Source organism: Marmota monax, unplaced genomic scaffold (assembly GCF_021218885.2).
Source record: "Marmota monax isolate L192 unplaced genomic scaffold, Marmota_monax_Labrador192_F-V1.1 WCK01_AAM20220418_F8-fsc00247, whole genome shotgun sequence".
NCBI classification, from domain to species: Eukaryota; Metazoa; Chordata; class Mammalia; order Rodentia; family Sciuridae; genus Marmota; species Marmota monax.
Window position 1 is genome coordinate 185,257 of NW_026694880.1, and position 25,065 is coordinate 210,321.

At 38.7% G+C, this 25,065-nt stretch overlaps 1 protein-coding gene across 3 annotated transcripts in view; it reads left to right on the forward strand.

The window, feature by feature from the left end:
- Window positions 1-25,065, forward strand: part of Lrrc1 (leucine rich repeat containing 1) — a 123,000-nt gene that overhangs the window by 40,377 nt on the left and 57,558 nt on the right. For all 3 annotated transcript variants that reach the window (XM_046426711.2, XM_058573388.1, XM_046426712.2), the window contains one exon: window positions 7,733-7,850. In XM_046426711.2, the coding sequence (XP_046282667.1) occupies window positions 7,733-7,850 (118 nt within the window). The remainder of the gene's footprint in view (window positions 1-7,732; window positions 7,851-25,065) is intronic.

Here is a 25,065-nt window from a genome sequence, read left to right on the forward strand (position 1 = left end):
AGAATATTCCATGTGCATTCTAGGACAATGTACATTCTGTTCTTGGTCTAAAGCATTGCTCAAGTCCAGTGTTTCCATACTGATTTTCTGTCTGGATGATCTTTTCATTGTGGAAAGTGGGGTATTGACTTCTCCTGCTATCATTATATTGCATTATATCTATCCCTTCAGATCCTTTAGTGTTTGTTTTATATACTTAGATGCTCTGATAATGACTGCATGCATATATATATTTAACAGTTGTTATATAATCTTGATGAACTTACCTTTTCATCATTATATAATGTCCTTTTATCTCTTTTTATAGTTTTTGACTTAAACTGTAATGTAACTATCCCTGCTCTCTTGGTTTCCATCAAAATTTTCAGTATTTGTCATTTTATTTTGTATTTTGTATTTCTGGAATTTGTTCAGTGTTATTGAAATATCCTAATCCCTAGTTGAATAGGGAGTGTTGTCTTTCAAGTTTAACCAGGACATACTCAGTAATACCTCCTCCTTTCCCTTCAAAAACTAGACCAAGGCATTTTTCTTCAGATGCCCTTTTGCTATTTCATATTATAACCCTGTACCAGATTCTGTCTTCTACTTTCCCTATCTCTTTCAGCCTTACTCTTGCCCAAGGCTTTTTATCTGGATATTTGTTATGTCTCCACACCCATGCTTCTTTAGAATTTGATTCACTGGCTTATCTGTCTAGATTCTTTCATGTCTACTTACTCTGCCTGAATTGATTGACAGCAATGCCACTTATGTGCTCTCACATGCAGAATTAATTAGCATGCTCTTTATTTCCTTTGCAACTCATTAATCAAGACAGAACACAGCACTGGCATAATTTTAGTAGTTATTCCTTTCCTAGCTTAGATTTTCTCCCTAGATGACTTCATTTTATATGGCTAATTAGAAGTAGTTTCACAATTTTTTTTTTTTTTTGTTAGCTAGGTAGCTACCTGAGAATTTATACTTTGTGATACTCTTAACATGGTAATATTTTCGATTTTTTTTTTTTTTTAAAGAATGTAGTCAATCAGTGTACTGTGTCAAAGAAGTCACTAAATGTTGCTGGACCTCGGTTCCTTTATCTGTTAATTGGAGATATACATCCTTATCTCACTGGTGATTATAGGAGTTCAGTTAAGTAAAAATATCTGTGTATCTCCAGCTTAGTGTTTTGTTACAAAAATAGATTTCTTTTCCATTGTTGTTTTATGCATTTTTGGTGTATTTATGGAGATATTATTCACAAACCATACAATTTTCCTGTGGGAAGCACATATTTAATGGTATTTAATATAGTAACAGTTATTCAGCCTCTCCACAGCCTCTTTTAGAACATTTTCATCACCCCAAAAGAAACTTCGTACTCATCAGCAATCATTTCCCATTTCCTAGGCAATTGCTAATCGCCTTTCTGTAATTTTATACATTTTGATGCCATTCTTAATATTAAATTATGTGTTGATAAGATTTTTATTTTTCTTGTGATATATTGAAGATATTTTGAAATGTAATCCTATAATTTGTAGAATAAAAAGGACCTTTTGATCACTTGACGTTTATTTTTTTACACAAGAAAACAGAAGACCTGAGGAGTCAAGTGATTTCCCCCAGGGTCATTCCGGTCCTACAGCTCTTTACCAAAACACAAAGGAGAAAAGTATTATTAATACTTATTTAATTAATGGTTTTTATTTTTTAGTGTTTGCTAAAAACCCTTTTTGACTCAAATTCTGGATATGAGTTATAGTTATTTGAATTCTCTGCTTTAGTCAAACTGGTTCTCTTTAGTATTCTGTTGGTATTTCTTGGGCTTTCTCCTTGTCTATATCATTCTCATGTATAAAAAATTATCTTAGCTAAATTTTATTCAGTATTTTATCTTTTATATTTTTAGAGAAGTGATCACTCTGTGATCAACCATGGACTTTTGTAGCATAATTTAACTAGTTTTTAAATGTGTTCTTCAGTGGAATAGCTGAGATTTCTACTTTGTTTTGTGGTAGAATAGTTAGTCTAACATTTTTTTTTTTAACCTCATACCTCTTTTTAATGTATCTTTCCACAGTTCCTTCCATCTACTAGCAGAGACTTATTTCTCTGCCCCTGATTTTGGGCTGACTTTGTGACTTGAAAGTGGCAGAAGTGCTACTATGCAGATGTCAAGGTGTAGGCCCAAACAGCGTTTGCAACCTTTATCTTTACCCTTTTTGAATACTGCTCTGAGAACCTCATGTAAGGAAGCCCCTCCAACTTAAAGGAGGACAGAAGCTTTTCAGTTGAAAAGGTTTGTTTCAGCTGAAAGGTAGCTTCAACTGCCAGACATGAGTGAGGCAGTGAGGATTAGTGAGAAAAATTTTTAAAAGTTGAGCCAGAAAGTTTGGATGGCTCATTTTGCAGCAATGGCTGTTATGTGTAGTTAGTAGCATTTTTGCAACCTTTGAGGTGATTGAAGAATGCAATCTGCAAAGTTCTTAGCCATGCATAAAGAATCCTGCAGTAAAGGCTAACTGCTTTGTTATTACTGGTGTTATAGTTTGGTTATAATGGTCACTTTACTCCTCCATGTCCTCCTCTAGATGCAATGCCATTGCTTTTCATTATCATTCACTCTATTGAATTAAATGATGATATTAAGTAATAAGTAATGATAATGGTAATAAGTAATATATGCAAATAGTTTGAAGGTAATACAAAGTAATATGCAAACAGTTTGAAAAATCCAATAAGGTGTCCTTGGTGCTAATTGGTAATTTCCTTCCTAATAGTAAGTAGTTTAAAGCAGTAAAAGTTCTTCCTTATTGGGAAATAAAGCCATGTGTATAGAAAAGTGCTTAAATGTATGTAGTTGGGTTATGGCAAATTATAAAGTGAGCATTTGTAACTACCACTCAGGTTAAGAAACTGAATATTGCCAGGTCTCCAAAAGCCCACTGCATGCTTCTCCTTATCAGAGTCAACTCCCTTACATCCAGAGGTAGACACTAACCCGATTTAATAGTAATTACTTCTTAGCTTTTCTTTGTAGGTTTTTACACCCTCTGTGCATCTGTAAACAAGATGGATTAGGTACTTTTCAACATTATATAATGGAATAATATAGTAATAATTCTTTTGTATCTGGTGTCTTTGCTGGGAACTGTCTCTGAAATAGGTCCACATTATGACTAGCAGCTTTCATTTTCATTGCTGTGTAGATTTTCATTCTAAGAATATATTGTATCAGATCTACTGTTGTCAGGTGTTTGGATTATTTGCAGTTTGGGGCAATTGTGAATAATTCTGGCAAGCACATTCTTATACATGTATTCTGGAAAACATACATGTGGGAGATTTTGGCCAGAGAGTAATAAAAAAAGGACACAACTCTTTTGGAACTGAGATAGTTTTTTTTTTTTTTTTTCCCTCTCTAAAAAGTAGAAGGGAGCTACTGCTACTACCAAAAAGAGAAGGAAAATGAGTCTTGTCAGAAACAGAGAATAGGAAAAAGAAGCATTTTGTTTAGCCAAATTAAAGAATCTGTATCAATTAAAAATAATGGTGGCCCCAAGAAGGCTGGCATGGAGTAACAACCCAAGGCGATGTGGGTTTCCTTGCATATAATTGCACAGAACGTGCTCTAAGTGGGTCAGCAGGCTATAATCAACACGGTGGAGCTGAAGAATGGGTCCTGTGTGTTCTATCACATGACCGCTCTGTGCTGAGGCGCCCTGGCAGGAAGGCTACGTGAATTGTTCTTCGTGTGCCCTGGCTGATCTCAAAAGCAAGGCAGAAAGGTTTTTGGCTTACTGAGTTTTTTTCTCCCACTATCTGAGGAAATTGAAAATTTGAGGATTTGATATAATTTAGTGGCATCGTATCGATTTTAGAAGAAAGTAGGTAATTTAAAGTATTTGAACACCATATTAAGATCACATCAGGATAACGAAGTAAGAATTGAGGAGTAACTGGTTTCATTTGGGGATCATGTCACATAGTGTTGTTTTTACATCTGGTGCACTTTCCCAAGTTGACTGTGAGGTGGTAGCCGTGGCAGGCTCTAGTTGAGGATGCTTTGACATGCAGAGCAAAACCTTAAATTTGTTTGCTGTTATGACTCGTAACAGCTGTGGGGATTTGTGGGCTTTTGTTTCCACAGACATAAAGCTAACGTCCTGTTCACTGCAGATCTAAGTACCTTATTGACTTGATTTCTTGTGTTATTTCTGAATGGTCCCTGAATGTATGGAATTGGTGATGTTTTTTGTACTTTTGGTATAACGCCTTTGCTGGAAAACAAAGTGAGCTTTTTCATGCTTGAGTAAACACATTGATGTATTATGAAAGTGTCAGACTCATTGAACAACTGGCATAAGCTCAATTATTCAAATATGTGACTCTTTTGAATGGCTTTTGTGTTAGCTAATGCTTTACTACAGCTAGCATAAAGACATTTCAATACCTTCTCTTAAGAAATCAGATCTCAACTATATGATTAGAGAAATACAAAGGATCAGCCTTTATTTATTTATTTAGCAATTTCTTCATTATTATGTATAGCTAATTGGTAGCAGTCATTTGCTCAGATTCATAGGCCATTTTATTTTAAAATATCTATTTATAAAATAATTAGAAAATTATTTATGTAGTGTATTTGTTACTTGTGTTAGACAAGTGTTTTGCCTGTGTTTTCTTATATACATAGCCCTTTTATTACATAGTATATCTGAAATTTTGAGGTCTTTTTAAGTTTTGTTTGTATAAATCTTTTTCAAATTCCGTGATCTTTATAATAGTCATTTTTATTAATTGAATTATTTAACAACATGCTAATCATTTCCCTCCTTTGAAATATGTTTCATACTTTTTCATTTTTGCAGATAATTAATATGTGGGCTGTATTTTTTTTTCAATTATATTACTACAACAGATATTGCCAGTTGCTTTCCAGAAGGCAGTACCTTCTTATATGTTTATATAAATATCAATGCCTTTTACCAATAAAAAGGAGAATAAGCCTACTAAATGTTATTCAGAATTAACATTTAGAGTATCCTGTAATCTGGTAGAGACTTTTTCCCTTTGTAAATCCAATTTCTATTTTTAGCAAAGTAATATATGCAAATAGTTAGAAAAATCCAATAAGCTTTGTAGTGGGACAGTGAAGAACAGCAGCAAGAGGCTTCTGTTTTCTCGCTCCTGACTGTTGGTGGCTTTTGAGAATACTCAGCTCTTGCCTATTTGTGAAAATATATGGCTTTATTTTGGTAATGTGTGATTTTTTTTCTCACTTAACAGTTATCTATTGATTTCCTTTTCTGGAAGATGAGGCTTTAGCTCTTACAGTTCTTTTCTATCTTTTCAGTATTGGCACAACTTGGTTTTATCAATTTTGATATGGTTAATATTATGACTGTGTTAAGTAGTATTTGTAACCAAATCATATTGTGTATGTGTATAAAATAAAATGATTATATCTTCTTATATTTCATATTCTTCCAGGGATTAGTAACCCCCATGTCTTTTTGCTTGCTTTATTTTCCTTATTCCTGTTTCTAGTTTTTCAGTAAGTGTTCTGACATTGTTGTAAAACTCCTCTTGATACTTCCAAACACATAAAGTAACCCCTCAAATGTGTGTGTGTGTGTGTGTGTGTGTGTGTATTTTCCAAAACTCCCTTGAGGACCCTGTACATTTTGCTCCAGTGTGCACAAGTTGCTCTCAGGGCTTGCGGCTTATTTGACATCTTAAAATTACCTTCATGATATGGTCCTGGACATTTCTTTTGTCTTTCTCTGTCTTGTTGATTCTTTGATTCCTGGATCTTATCTCTTTCTTTTAAATGTAGTTTCACATTTTGATGAATCCCTGAGAAAAATGCAGGGAAGATATTTTTTTTGAGACTGACTGTCTGGCAAGGTCATTATTTTGTCTTCACACTTGATTGACAGCTTGGCTGGGTGTGCAGTTTGGGGCTGGGAATAATGATTTCTTGGGGTTTTGAAGGCAGTGTTTCACTCAGCATTGCTGTTGAGTTCAGTGCCATTCTGATTTCCAGTTTTTTTTTTTTTTTTTAAATGGCCTTTTCCTTTATTTCTGTTTTCTCTGGGAACTTTTAGAATCTTTTTGTTTTTGGAGTTCTGGTATTTTACAGTATTCCTTGGTTGTGTCTTTTTTCATTCATTTTCTTTCCTAGCTGGGTGGTGTGCCTTTTTGAATCAGAAGCATGTTTTGTAGTTTCCTGTGTTTTCTCTTTGAACGACATGTTATGTAAATGTAGTGGACTGATTCTTTGGTTTTTCTGCCTTTTTTTCTCCCATTTCCCTTTCTTATTGTCTTCTGAGAGATTTTATTAACTTTATTTTTTGACCTCTTTTATTAAATTCTTTTGTTGATGCTACTGCATTTTTTTAATTTCTAAGAACTTATGTCTAATTCATGCTTCATATGGATTCATGCTGCTTCATCTGATTTTTCTGGGGATGGCGATTATATTTTTGGGTTGATGAAGTTTTCCTCTGTCCCTGTGTCATGTTTGCTTGTCTGAGGAGTGTATGTGTGCTCACTCTCTTTCTTGCATATAGTGGCCCTTTCTCAAGTGCCCAGACAATCTAGGCTGTCTCTAAATTTAAGTTCCAAGTGCTGGAGATGGGGGTGAGGAGGTATGTGTGTGCGCGCGTGTACATGGGTGAGGCTGACCTGGAGCTTCTCTGGAAGACACTGGTTTGGGTAGGGCTGTGCACAAGACTGGGGCCTCCCTGGGGGCAAAAGAGCAGGTGTGATCTCACTGATCAGACTGTGACTGGGTCCCTGGTTTTAGTGGGGTTACTTTATTCTTGCCCTCTGCCTTGCTAAGCTGTGCTTGGAGTTAATTCTTCTAGGAAGGAAATTTCCAGTTTCCTGACTGGCTCTGCAGGGTAGAGAAGAGAATATGAGGGTTTAACTGTTTTTAATATAAAATTTCAGGCAGTTCTTCAGATGTACCTGGATCTGATTTCTTGTTGGCTTCTTACCTCACAGGATTAAATTTCAACTTCATTTTAGTTCTTTTGTTAGTTACCATTCACCCATCTGTTTTAAAGCTTCAAGAATTTGGTTGCATGTTGTTGCTTCTTGTCCCCTCTCATTTTCAGTTGTCTTCATGGGATTATTACATGGTTTTATATTTATGTCTATCTCTATATAAATGGCTGTAGTATCATTTTAGTTCATTTAAAAAGGTTGTAGAAGAAAAACGGCACATGCTCATTCTGTCCTGGTTGATGGAAGTGCAGACACTTTAGATTTTGATCAAAAGAATTTCTCTCCTATATGTATTTGTGGAATATTTATTATAGTTTGTTGTGTGCAGTCATTTCTTTAAAAACACTTTAAAATGTATTTTAGTCTTATTTCTGCATTTTTTAACATTACAGATTTTAACATCAATTTTCATATGTAGAAGACATAACTATAAAACAGTTTAAAAGGGATGACTGTTAATCTCATTAAGTTGCTCATTGATTCTTAAAATCTTTTTATTTTTAAATAGTTATAGATTAATTGGGAGTTGTTAAAATACTACTGAGAGGTCCTTCCTGCCATCTATGCCAATGACAATATCTTTACATGACTATAGTATGCTCTCAAATCAGGAAATTGACAGTGAAACAGTCTTAGTTTTAAAAGACACATTGTGTTACATTTCCTATTTGCCAAAAAGCTTCTTCTGCAAATACATATAAAATGTATGTAAAACTATTTTGTCTTTCAGCAATTTTTCCAGCTAGTCAAATTACGAAAGCTTGGACTTAGTGATAATGAAATTCAGCGGCTCCCTCCAGAAATAGCAAACTTCATGCAGCTGGTGGAACTTGATGTGTCTCGAAATGGTAAGGAAAAGATTCTGCTTAGATTCGGATTGTCCATTTGTCTCTTCAGATGCTGGAGGCATTTTTAAAATACATTTATATATACATTTTAATATACATTAATATGCATTTATCTACCTACATTGGTGGATAAATGTTATGGAGATGCTTTTCCTGGTAGTTATGAGAAAGCTATGCATATGTTTGTTATTTGTAGAAATTTGTGCATTTTTAATAGTTCAGTCAATTTATAAGCATTTACCCTCAATTTTTTTCCATAATATAATATTTAGCTGTCAGATTTTTCAAGGTATGTTCAATCTGACTCTTGGAGTAAAGCTTTGGTTGGGAAGCCATTTGACCTAACTTGTTCATTGTGCTGAACATGACCTTGAGGGCTGGTGGTGAATGTCTGGGTACTGCTGCAGGTGGGAAAAGTCTGCCCTTGGGGAGGGTTGGTTTCTCTTGGCTCTGGCTCAGTGCCTTAGTGTGTTCTAACTGCAGTGAGCAGACCTGTTCTGGCATCTTCTGTCATCTTAATTTATTTCTAATTAGGCTGGTGGTGGTTCTGTCAAATTACAAAAGCTTGGACTTGGTGATAATGAAATTCAGCGGCTCCCTCCAGATTTTGTGTGGTATATTTATGAATTTAGTTTATTTTTCAGATTTCACTATTATATTTCTTCCTTCTTATTAAACATTCAGCAGGTATTTATATCCACACACTTTTTATTTTTAAACAGATACCTGGTTGAAATCCAGGACAGTGCTTTAAAGCCCCCTGCATGGGCCTCCACTCCTACTTCTTAGGGCATGCAGGATTGAGAAAGTCCCAATGGCAGCTCTGGCTGTCCTTGCTACTGAAGGAATTCAATTCTTATAAGGACTCTCATAAAATTCCCTCAGGATAGGTCCAAATATAGTCTGGATAATGATTTCTCTCAGATTAATACCTTTTTTGCTTTTGCTTTCCTAAAGTAATCTTTTTTTTTTCCAGTGAACCTTACAAAGTAAAGTAACAATCTTTTGTCTTCAACAGAAACCCCAGGACTTAGATACCATGCTCTTCTGTGGATCATTGTTATAATGCAGCAATGATGATCAGTATTTTATTGAAAACACATTGAAGAAAAATGATCCTTTCCTCCTTTTAACCGCTTTTAAACTGCTGTCTTTTATCAGATCCCATAAATTGACAGCTATCTTCTGGCCAAACCATGTGATAGTATCTACTTTTACTTTTCTTACCTTGAAGGTATTTGGAAAAATAGGAAAACAAAAACAAACCTGTTTTTTTCTTTTGGCTCATTTTAGAGTGGTTTGTGGGGTTACGGGTACCCAAATCAGCTTAGGTAAGGTGGTGATGGAAAGGATGGGAATGGAACTGGCACTCCAAAAGCACTGGCAATTGAGCTCACACATTTGACATCATCTTGGGGGTTCACAGTCTTTGTCTTAGAGTACATCGGCTTCTGATGTAGGTGCTCTGTCCTTTCCTCCACACTGACCTATTCTTTTGGAATTGGCTTATAGTGGCGTCTCCACACCAAGGTCTTGTGACCTCTTTAGTTCTGCACTTTTTGGTTTCTTTCCCTGATGTGATATTTGCCAACAACACATTTCTAAGTGAGGAACAGTTAGCTTATCTTTATATGCCAACCATTGGACTCAGGCTACAAGTCATGGGCCACCATGAGGCTGGCTGCCTTGGGAGGGAAGTGCATGTAGTGCAAAGCAAAGCCCTAACCTTCACACCAAAGTTGGTGGGGAGCACTTACATGGGAGTTGGAGTGGTCGGGGTGGGGCAGGCATTTGAGGCCTTGCCTGGCCAAAAGGGCCTCTAAGGCAGTCTTGAAGTGTACCTGTGTACGGGCTACATGATGGAAGTGACTCTCTTGTCGTAGTAGTGGCCTCAGTTATAAAGAACGACTGTCTGTTAACTCCAGAAGGAAGCAGCAACTATGTAAAATGATCACTGAAATCATGAAAACTGAAGAAATAAAAACGGCAACTTTGAAATTGGCATTAGGTAGGAAAAATAAGCAGGGATACAGAAATACTTAAGAAAGAGGAGTAAGCTCCCAGTCCTGTTATTAATTCTAATGGGATGCTCTGTGGGAAGTGGCACTAATCAGCTGCCAGTAGTCTCACCAGTTCTTAGCTCTTCATTTTCAAACATTCATAGCTAGAAAGAAGGGCTTTGTGCCTCGGCCCACGTGTCCATGCTTGCCTTCCACCATATTGATAAAAAGAAGCTAGGCTTCTCAGAATTCAGTGTTAGAACACAAAAGTGGTTCTTCTCTTTGGGATGCCTACCCTGTACATCTTTTAAATTCCTCATTTCCAATCCTCATTGTCACAAGTGTTAGAGTTTTGTGAAGAATCCTGCAGATCTTGTACCTTCATATCAGGCTCTTGGAAATTTTGAGGGGAGCAAACTGTCCCCTTCCCTTACTGACAGAGTCTTTACCTGGCTCAGTAGCATAAAGGTGGGTGTATGGGTGTGGGGGTGGTTGGTTGGGATGGTGGGGAAGGCAGCATGGCGGGTGGCAGAGTGTACGGCTTTCTTTGAGGTTGTGAAAAACAAACAACAATAACAAAAAACCTTACAGATGACAGCAGAACAAGGCCACCATTTACCCTAATCAACATGAGTCTTGGGCTGTTTCCAGGTCGGTCAAATCTCATTCTGCTTCCTTTCCCATTTTATTTTATTTTTGTTTGTTTATTTGCAGATAAAATCACATTAATGTGACTTTTCAAGGCAACTGAATTGGCACATAAAGGTCACGAAGCTTGCAGCCTGAGAAGTAACGTGACAACCCTACTCTGTGCAAAAGCAGGCCTTTGTAAGGGTCCAGGGCTGGTGTCCGGAGGCCTCTCTGACCTCTGGTTTTGTGTTGCCCCAATTTAAAGATGCCTCTGTCTGATCAGAGGCTGATTTTCTGCCCAGCCCCTGGGTTCTGGGTTATAGTAGGGCCATAATAAGAGCTGGCCATCTCTTTTTTTTTTTTTTCTAAAATATTTATTTTTTAGTTTTAGGTGGACACCGTATTTTTATTTTATTTTTATGTGGTGCTAAGGATCGAACCCAGTGACCCATGCATGGTAGGAGAGCGCACACCACTGAGCCCCAGCCCCCCCCCCCCCCCCCCCCCCCGGCTGGCCACCTCTTGATAGCCTTCAAAGGTTTCCTTAATTCCCAATTTTCTAAAAATAAAAAGCAATGTTTTGTCCATGGAGGAGGAAGGAGGGGTCTTGGTATCTGATCACTCAAATGTATTGGGTTAATGCTTGCCAGACTTGATCAATCAATGGATTCCCTGAGAATTTTGTTAAAACACTTATTAGCAATAGTTCTGAAGTAGTTGTTGAGAGTCTGCCTTGCTAAGAAGCACCCATGGGTATCAAACCAGCTTGCCATCAAACACCTGGAGTTAGCAAGATCTTGGATGCCACAACTCAGAAGCCTGCTACTAACTATCCTTCAGTATTCATGTGGTTACGTGCCCATGTTTGCTCTGCTTCTAGGATCCTTGCACCTTCCCATGCAGAGGGTAGGAAATCTTCAGGCTATTCCTAGTTAAAGGGAGAGATCCCAGAGATGACTTAAGCCCAAGGTTGCTTTGATACCAGGAGCAGAATTAGACCTTTCCTGATGTTTACTTGCTGAAGTTTGAGAGAGAAAAGATATATTTTGTGTTTCTTTTCTTTTTTTTTAAAAAAAAAGTCTGTAAATGAGAAAGAGTGAAATTTTCACAGGTTTATTTCCTGGGCCAAGGAGAACTACCAAGATCTCTAGACCCTGACTTTTGTGGCTTTGGTTTCTGATACTTCAGGCACAAAGTCAAGGAAATTATGTGCTATGTTAGAAAAGAGAAGAGTGGAGTTTGGGAGAAGGAGGGCAGTTATGGGTCTCTGCTGCCATGTGGGTTGTTTCTGAGGTCCTGATAGAGAGCTTGGCAGGGAGGACCGGGGCTGGGCCCTATTCTCTGACCTCAGTGCTGGCCCTTGATGTGGCCAGACCATGATTTGGGAATAAAAAGAAACTAGATTGGAATGTAGTATATGAATTTGGTATCTGAATATCTTGTTAAAATTTTGTCCACCAAATTTTATAGGCTTAGAATTAAGGGCGAAAGTTGTTTTCTGTGGGGACATGCATGTGCTTTAATGCCTAGACTCTATGTGTTTTCCCTCTGCTCACTGATTCTTTACTATTCAAGCAAAATGACCTCTGCTTGTCTGAGAAAAGATGTTACCCCTAGTGGGATCTTACTGTCCAAGGATCTAGTGCAGACTTTCTTAATGCATCATGATTCCTGCCCTAAGGGTTAGTAATTTGAATTTTATAGTCTATGCTGTAATTTGACTTACATCACAGTGCTATATCATTATCCATTTAGTTTAGTTTTCTCTAAAGTATAAGGCGTATACCACTGGCACAGCTAGAGATGATTTTTAGTGGTACTGCAAAACTGCAATTTTTAATGTTGAATCACGGTGAGAAAGTTATCCTTTTTTCCTAATTCTGTTCTTTTTGGGTTGCCTTCCGTAAAGGTTTATAATACTATATTGTATTTTTGTTGTATTTATCTTCTATTTCTGGTAGTGATAATAGCTTTGTGTTCATGTTGGTGATTTAAAACAATTTGCTTTCTTTAAAATTAAATCTTATTCAAATTAAAGTCAATTTAAAGAAAGAAGCAAATGATAAGGAATACAGGGGGCTAGGCCAGTATGACAGATTGTGAAGATAGGTAGCTTAAATTAAAAAAACACTGATTAGTATTAATGTACCATACCAAAGAAGTTGAGTTTATTTCTCTTATGAGGAAAATAGCACTGCATTTAGATAAACCTTGGCCAGAGAATGCATACCTTGGCTAATTATTTTGCAAACTTGAGTTAACAAGAACTTAAAAATAAGATAGTTTTGGCACAAATCATTAGCAGTTCCAGGATCACACTGCAGGTAAGCAGACCCCTACCAGCAGGGCCATTTCCTGCTCTTTCCTAGAGGTTAGCTTTAATTAGATGCTTGGGGTAGTTGTCCTGTGTCCAACCTGGGGATGCTGATCAGTGTCTGTGGTCTGTAGCTTTTGGCTAGTTGAATGAAATCTAAAACCAGGCATGAGGGCTGCTGAGAGGATCTTGTGTTTACTTCTGAGTATGTACTAAGAAAAGCTTTCTGGCAAGCAGTAAATCAAGTGTGCCTAGAAGTCCTCCTCCTTAGTTATGAACAGTTTGCCTTTTTTTTTTTTTTTTTTTTTAATCTTTGTAACAACTACCAACACCCACATCAGAAGTGTAGCAGAAGGCATTTTTTACCGAGATGGACTTGAAACTTGCCACAGTAAACTCATTGTTCCCTCCTTTCTTGCAGCCTAATCTGGGCCCAGGTTGAACACTCTCTTTAGCACATTGCCCAAGTGGCTGGACTTCATACATTATAGTAGGAGAGATTCCATGTCACCATCACTGTTAAAATGTTACAGGCAAAGGGAAGCATTTCCCTGTGCTCCTGCTAGACAGTCTTTGGCCCAGAGCTTGCTTTCTCTGCTTTCCCATTATAAGCCTTCTCTCTGCCTTAATTTTACCTTCTCTTTAGTTAGGAAAAGAGGTTCACATAGGAAAAAACAAACTATTGCCTTTACTCACTAGTAGTGAAATACTACATATTTTGATGCCAGATTATAGTAATTATTTTTGAAGTGGAAAGGAACTACTGTTATATTTTCTAGTCACCATTTTATGCTACAAATTGTATTTTTCAGGGAGCGTTGTTTTAAATGTGAAGATGTATAGAAACCATTTCAAACACTGCAAAAGAAAGTATAAACTTCAGAAATAGATTCCTTTTTAAAAATTTGTTTTAATTAGTTATAAATGAGAGTAGAATGCATTTTGACACATCATACATAAATGGAGTAGAATTTCTCATTCTTCTGGTTGTACATGATGTAGAATGACACTGGTTGTGTAGTCATATATGTACATGGGGTAATAATGTCTGATTCATTCTACCATCCTACCTACCCCATACTGTCTCCCTCCCTTCACTCCCTTCTACCAAATCCAAAGTAACTCTATTCTACCCTAGCCCCACCCCTTATTGTGAATTAACATCCACATAAGAAAAAAAATTTGGCCTTTAGTTTTTTGGGGTTGGCTTATTTTGCTTAGCACGATATTCCCTAGCTCCATCCATTTACCAGCAAATGCCATAATTTTATTCTTTAAATCTGAATAATATTGCATTGTGTTATATACCACAAATAGATTCCTGTTGATGAGCATATCTTACATTTTTCCCCCCTTGCCATTCCCCTATCCTTATTTGCTCTTATATAGGCGAATCTCTCTGGGTTGCCTGGCTTCCACATGCTAGGCCAGAACATATGCTACAAGCAGAGTAAACCGCTGTCACTCTTCATTCTGTTGATACAGTTAATATTCTGTTTTCAGGAATGTTGTGACTGTATTGAAGAAATTGTAGGTATTTTCTAACGTTTTCGTTTTTGTTTGGTGTCTCTCTCTCTCTCTCTCCCTTTTAAGTTAGCAAGTCTGTAATAGATTTGAATCTGAAAACAACACCTGACTATTTTTTTTTTTAGGTCAACAAGTTTTTCATTTAGTCACAGGTTCTCTAAATGTTTTATCTATTTTAAGAAGCTCTTATCTTCCTCCCTCTACCCTCAACCCACTCATTCACTGTTTATATACTGTGTTCTGTTATACCCTGATTTTTCTACAACAATGGTAGATTTATCCTGAGCAAGTTGTTATTAAAATAAAATAATTGCAGTGGTTTCTTCTGAAATAAAACAACTCAAATATGTGGATGACAGTTTCCGTTGCCATTTTAATTCAGCAGTTTCTGTAAGTATCAGTGTGATAGTTTCTAGTTCTAAAAGTGAATGAGAATGAGCAGCCACAAAGCTTGCTTCGATTTGATTTTGAGGTCACCTGTTATGTGATGTGCATCTGGCTGGAGCTAAGTGGTGTTACGCCTCCAGCAGTTGAAGGCAGATCACATCTCTGTCCCTTTAGGGACAACGCCACTCTCTGTCCCTAAACACACTGTGCTCCCTGCACATCAAGCTAAAAAAGACAAATCTTGGAAAGGGACTAAGGAGCCAAGAGGAGGGAAAGTGTAGGGATGAGAAAGAAGCATCACTAAGAACTTAACCTAGGGTTTATATGTAGAAATGGTTTGATTTTTAAATGAACATTTTAAGTGTTGAATAACTCCTCAGTCTAACTAACGTGCCTACTCAAAGCCAATAATGAAAATGATCCTGGATTCCTTTTGGTTCGAAAACACTTTAGATTCTGATGTTTTTTTTTTAAATGCTTACCATTAACAATTATAGCCTATTATTATTATTATTATTATTATTATTATTATTATTACAATCTTCAAGCAACATTTATTGAGTACCTCTTTAGTATAAAGCTCTATGCTAAATTTCTTCTGTCACTTAAAAAAGTAAGTCTATAGGCAAACATAAAGACAAATAAAAAGAACTACACATGAATAATTGTTATACTATGGTATAAATAAAATGCTAAATGTACACGATACAGAAAGATGTCAGTAACTGGAGTCAGCAGGAGATGTCAGTAGCAATTGATTTGAAAGAGACTTGAAAGAATAGGGCAGTTTTGGTTGGATGTTGAAAACAGGCCATCTTTAACAATTCTTACATTTCAGTTGCAGATGTGCAGGGAATCAGTAAATGAATTTCTCGGCAGGATTGCCATTATTATTTTCTACATATTTATTTCAAATGTTTGTTCTAGGCTTATGGAATCAACAATATCATTAAAACTGCAAATATCTCAGTGCTTTGTCTATTAGTTATTCACTGAAAATTTTAATATGCACCAAAAAAAAAAATCATAGGAGGACCAGTACATAATAAGAAGAACTAAAACTGTACAAGTTGCCATGGCATTATTTTTCTTTTTTACCTGATGGCTGACTATTGTGTTACAAAGGGTTTGTTTGCTCTGCCAGGTAAAATGTTAATAAGCTTTGTGCATTAGTCAGAATAGATTAGCTATTGATAAAAAAAAAAAAAAAAAAAAAAAAAACTCAGTGGCTCCACACAATGAGAAATTTTATTACTACTCAACTTAGAGTTTAGTGGGAAGTTGATGGTGTAAGACTCTGTTCCACATAGTCATCCAGGGTTCCAGGCTTCTTTCTGCCTGTGTTACATCTTCATTCAATTTGTGGGATACAAAGTCTTTATAAGAGGGGATAAAATGAGAGATAGTTTTACGGGTGATGACAAGAAGTAGTGTACATTATTTCTCTCACATTCTGTTGGCCAATTTATATCCCTAACTTCACTGAAAAGAGCTAGAACATGCAGTTAGCTAGGAGAGAAAGATGAGAAACTTGGCTGTTGGTGAGTGCTACATCATCTGCCACATCTGGCATTTAATGCAATGCTGGTATCGTATATTTTATGCCAGAAAAGCAAGACCAATAAGAGATGTTTGTGTGTGTGAGAGAGTGTGGGTATGCACTTGTGTATGTGTGTGAGAAGAGATTTATTTTGAGGAATTGGCTCATATAATCATGGAGGCTGAGAAGTCTCACATCTGCCCTCTGTAAGCTGTCAATCCAGGAAAACTGGTGATGTGATTCCAGTCTGAGCCTGAGACCTGGGAACCAGGGAGCCAGTGGTACAAATTCCAGGCCAAAGGTTGGAAAAACTTGATAGTCCCAGCTCAAGCAGATAGATAGGAAGCAAAAAGGAGCAATTTCTTTCTCCTTCCACCTTTTGTTCTACTTAGACCCTGAATAGATTGGTTGATGCCCACCACATTGGAGAAGATATGAATGGATCTGTAACACCAATAGGAAGCTGTAGGTTGGATAGATACATGGTGCACAGGATGGGAATTTCCAGAAGGATATGGTAAATTAAAAGCCAATCAGACAGAAGAAAGAGGTGAGTAAGCAGTTCAGAAGTCTCTACCTGATTTAGGATTCTTGTGTTGAAATAAGTCAGGGAGGCACAATTACCCCCTAGGGCCATGTAGTTACGGAGGTACAAGGGGAAAGAATGTGGACAGAAACAGACTAAGCATAGATGTGCAGTATTTTTTTCTAAGACACTGTGAAGCAATCAGGTCTCTGTTTACCTAACATATACTTTGTTTGTGACAGTGCTTGGTGGAAGTACTACACTCATTAATAGTTCATGTCTTGAAGTATTTAACCTTGTTCAACCTTTGTTCGATGGTGTTGCAAAACATTAAGGAATAGGCCTTCCATTCTGCAAGGCTGACAAGTGCAGGGTTTAGATGAGCAACGGGTCTGAGCAAATTAGAAGAAACTGCAGGACTGGGTGCCAGGTACTCGGCACACCTTCAGCACTGCAGATAGCTCGGAGCTTTGAGAAAACCCCAGTGACACCAGAGTCCCAGGGACTGAACTCTCACCACATTGGCCTGAGGTGAATGGGCAAGGCAGCAGGCACCTGAGGGAATGGAGTGACTTACCTGTGATCCCGGTTTCCTCATCTTACGTGGGACCCACTGCACACATCCCCATCTGCTTTCAGCTGACTAGGAACCAGTTTGTGCCAGTTTGGAGTGAACCCTAAATGGGGTCAGATGCCACAGAGAGGTGCTTTATCACTGTTGTAGTGAGGACCTTTGCTTTACGAAGCTCCCACCTTTTTAGGTCCTTGCTCTGTTCAGCAGCTTTGCATGCAGATTATTAGAGAAGAGATTACTTCTACTCTTCCTGTAGGTCAAGGCCACTTCCTTCTCTCTTGTCTTGTATGGTAAAGGGTTTCCTCCTTGTGGCTTTTTGGTGTTCTTTGAGAAGAAGCCTCCATCTTGTAGAGCTCTTCTCCACTGCCAGTTGAATTTATTCTTGTCTCCAGAAGACCTTTGCTGTGCAGCAACTGTTCGGTCCTTCCCTAGGGCTTCAAATAGGAAACTCAAAGAAATACTCTAAATAAAGGCAATATATTTTATTACATATAGGACAAGAAAGTACCAGCGAATGTTTTGGCTAGATAGAGTCTGTTTCATTGAGATGAGAGACACAGAAGCAGGAGTAGAGTTTTAGAATGAGTTGCGATCCTCCTGCTTCAGCTTCCCGAGCTGCTAGGATTACTGGCGTGTGAAACCATGCCTGGTTTAGAATGAGTTTTATTTATTTCTTAAGTTTTTAACCAGCACCAGCTCTTTGGTTTCTATGTTGGAAGATAGAGGCAAGTCAGTTTAGTGGTGGTCCTCAAGGGATTTAGGGTAGAAGAGTGGAAAGATCAAGTCCAGCCCTGATGACGACAGAATAGAAAGCCCTATCTCAGAGGTATGCCTGAGGGAGTTCAGGGAGAGGGTCTCTGTCATTGTTGGGGAAGGAAAAGAGTAGCAGGGCAACTTCCTGGAAGGATGGCATTTACTCAGGCTGTGAGGGACAAGCAGCAGATAGAGACAAGGGGTGGGTTGGGCTCCCCTGGACATATGAAATAGCATGAATGTGTGTTTGAAGGTTTGAAATGGCATGATGACTTTGAGGAAATGCATGGTACTACTGAAACTGATGGCAAAGACTGAGCTAGAGAGGTAGACAGCAGCAAGATCATCAGAGGCCTGTTTTGACTAAGGAATATTTTCTTCAAGGCCCTGGGGATCCACGCTGGGGAGTAGCTCATATACCTTCCTGTCAATAGCAAGGAGCGGGAAGTTGATTAAAGACAGTCTGGATGCAGGAGGCCAGAAATCCATGTCAGAGGTAGAGGGACTGGAGAGGTGAAGAGGGGAGTAGAAGGCGCCACAGCAGGCGTGAGGGTAACCAGCCAAAAGCTTGCTGGATGTGGTAGGGGAGGACAGATGAGCAGCCTGGCCCTGGGATAAACTCCCGCGTCCTACCATGGGAGAGATGGGAGACACTGAAGAAATGAGCAGATCCAAGTGGAAAAGATGTGTTTATTTGTGGGCATGTGGAGGGTGAAATGCCTTTGGTATTCTAAATGGAGATGTTCAGAAGGCAGCTGAACATAAGGGTTTGAGGCTCATGGGGGGAGACTTTGGCAGGAGATATAGCTTTGAGAATCATCCATCTGCATTGATGGTTGGAGCTACAGTATGAATGAAGCCTCTTAGGGAGAGGATATGGAGTTGGAAAGGCAGATGATTGTGCATAATACCCCTATTTGAGGGAAAGTAGAGGAAGAGGAGGCCCTTGTAAGACAATGAGGAAAAATGGCCAGAGGATTGGTCAGAGGTGTTGAGCAGTACTCCAGAAAAAGTCAATCAAAGGAATGACAGAGTGGTGGCCACTGAGTTTAGCATCTAGATGTGATGCATCTCATGGGCCAGAGCTAAAGCTTGCAGATAAAGCTGGTGCTATACATGAGAATGTGAGATACAGCCTGTAGAGAGACAGAACCTTGGGAGGCACTGTCCAAACAAGTAGCCTCAGCAACTTAGTGAGACCCTGTCTCAAAAAATAAAAGGGCCTGGGGATGTAGCTCAGTGGCGGAGTGCCTGTGGGTCTAATTCCCAATGCAAAACAAAACACCCCCCCCCACCACCACCACACACACAAAGGGGGAAAAAAAGGAGAGAAGGAAGCTGGGAAGGGACAGAATTGCAAGAGCCTCATCCAGAGGGGCTGCAGTATAAAATGGGGTAGAATGGTCCATCCGTGAGCACTGAGAATTTTCCATTGGATTAGGCATTTGAGAGGTCATTAATGTGACAGCAAAAGCAATGTCAGAAGTCATTCCCGGTGCACATTGCTGCTTGTTTAATGCTTTTCCCTTGACATTTTGGGAAATCAGAGGAAGGTTTGAAAAGCATCAGCAATCACCATTTCCTGGAGGAAACAACAACAGTCACTGTTTCCTGCTGGATCTGCCAGTTCTAAGAGACGTGGGTGATTATGATGGTGGTGTGTGTCTTGGACAGCTAATGATGATATAATTGATGGAGGGATTTCCTGACATTCTGCTCATAACATGAACATGCTTGATCAGTGTCTGGCATGGGAGGGAGCCATCCAGGCATAGCTGCTCCCACAGTGAGGCAGACCCTGCAGGCAAAGAATGAGGTGAGAGTCACCAGTAATCTCTTTTTGGAGTCTTGTCATTGGACATGGTTAGGATGGGGTAGGCTCTGGTCATTTTAGGCCCGTTATTCCATGTTCAGTGTTGAGGACCACAGGCAGATAATGCCTCTTCCTTCAAAGACTCTTTAATAATTGCATTTATCACATGGTGTTTTCAAGTTTATTTCACTTTGAGAGTTTTTAGAATTAGAGAAGCATTGTATGGTCATTATAAAAAGCCAATGCAGTTGAGTGAAGGCAAGGTCAACCACTTGCCTTTTCCAAGTTCAGACTCTTCTCACAGTGGCTAAGGTTGCCATTGTGTGGTGTCCCTCTATATTAGGCTTATTTTTATGACAACCCTCTACCCAACTGTGTTATGAAACCATAGTGGGCAAAGACTATGCCTCTCTTATTCACCTTTGCCTCCCTACCTGCTACCACATGGCCTAACATGAATCTTGTTGCTTAAATAACTGGATTAGTGAACAAATGAGTGAAGGGATGATCTCTTAGGCCTTGCCCTTGGGACCATCGTTGCCATCCCTTCTGTTGTAATTTTAGAGAGAAACTGGGTAGGAGTGGAGAGCATTGCTTTACTTAGTATTCACTTTGAAGGAACAGTTACCATATAGGTGGAACTGAGTACCAGGGTATAGGGTGTGTAGCCACTTTATGCAGCCGAGAGTACAGAATTTTTTGATTATGTAAATAAAGTTAATATATTCAGAATCTGGTATATGACTAGCAGAGCATAGATTAAAGATGACAGGCTTTGCACTTTCATAAAATTAGGAAGTGTGATAATTACCATGCATTTTCGGTTCTTAAGAAAAAGTACATCAGGACTTCCACATTAATTTGTAGAGTCTAGAAATTTTCACTGTGTGTCTTGCACATCGGGGTGAGTGCTGTCACAGTATAGCAGAATGAAGAATCCTGGCCAAGAGAGGACAAGATGCAGTCCACTCCCAGAGATTCTGAAACCATTTTGGCAAAACCACATTTGTCACTTTGAAAGGGAAGACGGAGCAAAATATTTCAAGGTCAGCAAATCAGAAGGCCTTAACAACCATCAGACCACAGAGAAAGGGGTTTTCTGGAATAATGGGAGCAAATTTAGAAATTTAAACTTTGGATTATGGTTCATCTTCCTTTACTTGGAGCAGTTTTTCTCCAGATGGGCTATGGGACCACCTACATCGAGGCCTTATTAAAACTGCATACTTCCAGCTCACCCAAGGACTATGTAATTGGAATTTCCAGAGCAAAATTCCAGAAGTCTGCATTTTAAATCCATGAGAATTTACACAACTTTAAATTTGAGCAGGGAGCCATTTGTAGAAGAACTTAACCAGACCTTTTTTCATCTAAGTTGTGTAATAATCGCTGAACTAACTACATGTCGATCATCCCTAGTCCAAAACTCTGAAATCTAAATGCTCCAAAATCTAAACATTTTGAGTGTCAACATGAAGTTTAAAATATTGTGGATTCAACTCATACAGAAAATTTTTGCCCAGTTTGAAATTCATATATCTATTATAATGACCTGAATCCTGACCCCACCACCACCCCTCCAACACATACAAAGCAAATATTTCACTCTCTCTTTCCATTTTCACATTAAATTCAGATGGGGTACTTGGGAGGATTGCTTTAGGACATGGAAATTGAGCTGTACATCATCTTCCAGGTGAGATTCAGCTGAAACATATTATGTATTTTATTATGATTCCCAGTCTTGAATTTTCTATAATTCATCGAATTCTGCAAAATTTTCTCATAGCATTGATTTTTGAGAACTACTCATTGTAATCCTAAAAAGGGACTCTGAAACATTTAACCAATGACAGTGCCAGAAGAATATATGTGCATGCCTCATTCGATGAATACTGTGAAGGGATAACACCAATTTCACTGTATAACTTTTGATATGTTTCTTTTTAAGAAATTTACATGCATTATAAATATCTCACCTTTCCATTTGTCAGTTGACAACTTAGAATTTTTAAGCTTTTAAGCTCTTTATCTACTGTATTCCTTTGTGTAACTAAACATGCTTTTGAGTTCTTTTCAGAATGTATTTTGTACTCTTTTTGCCTTAATCTCTGTTTTTTAAGGGTTACTTTTGAAAAAGTGCACTTGATTACAGGTAGAGGAATTTAAAAAATGATTTGTATTTAAAAATGAGGAAAATGAAGTTAAATTTGTTGCAAACCTGCCCCCTTCCCATCCTCTTCCCCGACCTCCTTCTCCCACCCTTAACTAAGCAACAAAACAGCTTTCCCTTACTGGGCTGCTGTTTTATTTCCCATTTGAGACTGTCTAATCAATCCTTTAGCACAGCTTTTAAAAGTGGGATCTGGCTGGGTGCGGTGGTGCACACCTGTAATCCCAGTGGTTCTGGAGGCTGAGGCAGGAGGATCATGACTTCAAAGCCAGTCTCAGCAAAAATGAGGTGTTGAACAACTCAGTGAGACCCTGTTTGTAAATAAAAAGTGAAAAAATTCTAAATAAAATACAAAATAGGGCTATGCCCTATTTTGGTCGAGTGCCCCCGAGTTCAATCCTTAGTACCCCCTTCACCACTCCCCGCCCCCCAAAAAAAGTGGGATCTGTATCAGCATAAGAGCAGAAATAGCTTTATAGGAGTAAATAGTGGACTTAAGTACAGATACCACACTAAAATGGCCAGGGCTGCATATTAAGACTCACCTGAAGTAGGTTTTTTGTTTGTTTGTTTTTAACAATGCACAAATCCCTCCCCAATTGCCTTTTTGAACTCGCAGGTGTTGGTGGATTATGAGATGTTATGTCTGAAAACCACTAAAGTTAAATGTCCCAATATTTTTCAGAGGTTGGCATATGACTCCCTTTATCTGTACCTCCTGAAGTGCTGGGTTAAAATGCAGATTCTTACCAAGGCCCTAGATCTGCTAGATCACACCTTTCTTCATGGTGCCAGGTGATTTCTTTTTTGTGTTCTGAAGTTTGAGAGTCCCCAACCTCTGGGATACTCAGCAGTTGTATTAGATATGGGTTGGGGATGTGCTTTGGAAAAAGATGGTGAGATTGCCTACTCTCCCCCCATCATGAAGTACTGGAGATTGAACCTAGGGACACTTTACCACTGCACTCAGTCAGCCCTTTTAAATTTTTTAATTTGAAACAAGTTCCTGCTAAGTTGGTAAGGCTGGCCTCAAACTCCATTCTCCCAAATTGCTGGGATTATGGCCCTGTGCCATCATGCCCAACCAAAACTGTTGAGGATGCAAACTGTCTAGTTTATCTGGCCCTGTCCTTCTGGAGAGCTGTTTATTCCGAGTCTTGTGCCCTCTCACTTTCTCTCTGTTACCCAGAGAATATATTTAGGTCTGAACAACTCATTCAGCCCATAGTGGAGTCTCTCAGTTAACGGACCTAGTGCATGGTGTAGAGATGTAAGAGGCAAACAGAATTAGTGGGATGTTTATCCCAGTGGCAGAGATAAGGAATACTTTAAAAAGTAACACAGAAACTGGCACCATAGGATTCATGCCAAGGGCATAGGCTGGGCCAGAGGGGTTCCTGGGGGAACTCAGAGAAGGAAGAGATTCTTACAGTCTGAGGACGATGGGGAAGGCTTGGGGAAGTTGGACTTTCTTCATCAAAGTCTTCATCATTTGGGAGACTCATTTCCTAAAGAATTTTGATACAGAAATACCATAAGTTTTAATTTTGTCCATATTAAATGAGAATAATTAAAATAAGCTATAATTTTGAGTGAAAAATGAAGTGTCTGATGAATGCAACATTTGTTTTTGATTTTTGGTTGCTATTTTGTTGAAGAGCAAGTAGCTATTAATCAGAATCATATATTTTTCTTGGTTTTGGAAGGAGGTTAAGTACAAAGAATGCCAAATTATTATTATTATTGTTATTTTGTCTTCACATTATTACATACGATGCCTAACATTTAATATTCTGAATTCTTTTTCACCCTTGGGTTAACAGTGTTTCAGTGGGGTGGTATCAGCATCTTGTGTTTCAAACACGAAGCCAGCATAAAAGGAGAGGCTAAGATGTAAAAGTTATTTTGGTAATTGTGGCTGGAATGAAGTGAAAACCTTCTGGGTTGGGATTTTTTTTTTTTTTTTCCAGTACAAGCACCAAGACTTGTATAAAATAAAATTTCACAAAGCATTCCTTCTTTGTCTTGTACTCCCTCCTGTACCATGCAGAGCCCATACCAGTCAGCCTTCATGTGCACTGGAATTGCTGGTTAGAATTACACCTTTGTAGGGCCAGCTGCCTCCTGGGTAAGTCTGTAGTGCTTCGAATAAATGGGATTCATTTGAAAAAGTTCTCCTTTTAACATTTTTTTTCACCCTGCACACCCAGAAGAACAGCTGTGGCAGCAAACACGGAGTTAGATCATGCATTCATATTTAGTCTTGTTTGACAATCCCAGATATTTTTAAGCAGGATTGAGTCAGGCAGCCCTCAGCACAGCCTTCAGACTGTCATAATCAGCCAGCCTGTTTGGCACACAAGGACCTTGTTTTATCCCAGTAGTAAATAAATCTAAATGAAGCAATATGATGTACTGAATGTATCCGAAGTCACAACATTCAGTATTTTACTACAGCCTGTCAGCATCTCTTTTTACATGCTTGTTCTGTTCACTGCTCATTGTTTTATTCCTTGTACTTATGAAATCTGTCTGTGGCCAGGTCTTGATTCATGCTTTTTATACATAATAGAATCCTGTGGGTTTGTGCCAGGGTAGCCCTCCCTTGCTGTCTCTCTCCCTCCCTCCCTTCCTTCTTCCCTCCTACCATGTGGCCTTGCCAAGCAGACTCAGTGTGCATCTGTGCCCTGAAGGGTTTCATACTGTGGCAACTCATTTCCTAAAGATCAGGGGATTTGGTCATTTCCCTCTCCTGGGTCTGTGGATCTCATCCATGAGCTTTCTCTTGAGTTAGGGGGTTTCCTTGCACCGTGGCGTTCTGCTCCCAGGCTTCCTTTCTGTCTCTTCCACATAGACGAGGTCTGAAGTCTTCATGCCCAGGTTCTGTTCTCATGTTGTGTGGCTGCCCTCCTTGTCTCCTTCTGAGAAGGACTTCTGTCTGCTGCTCTGCGGACTGCTCAGAAATTTGAAATAAATGG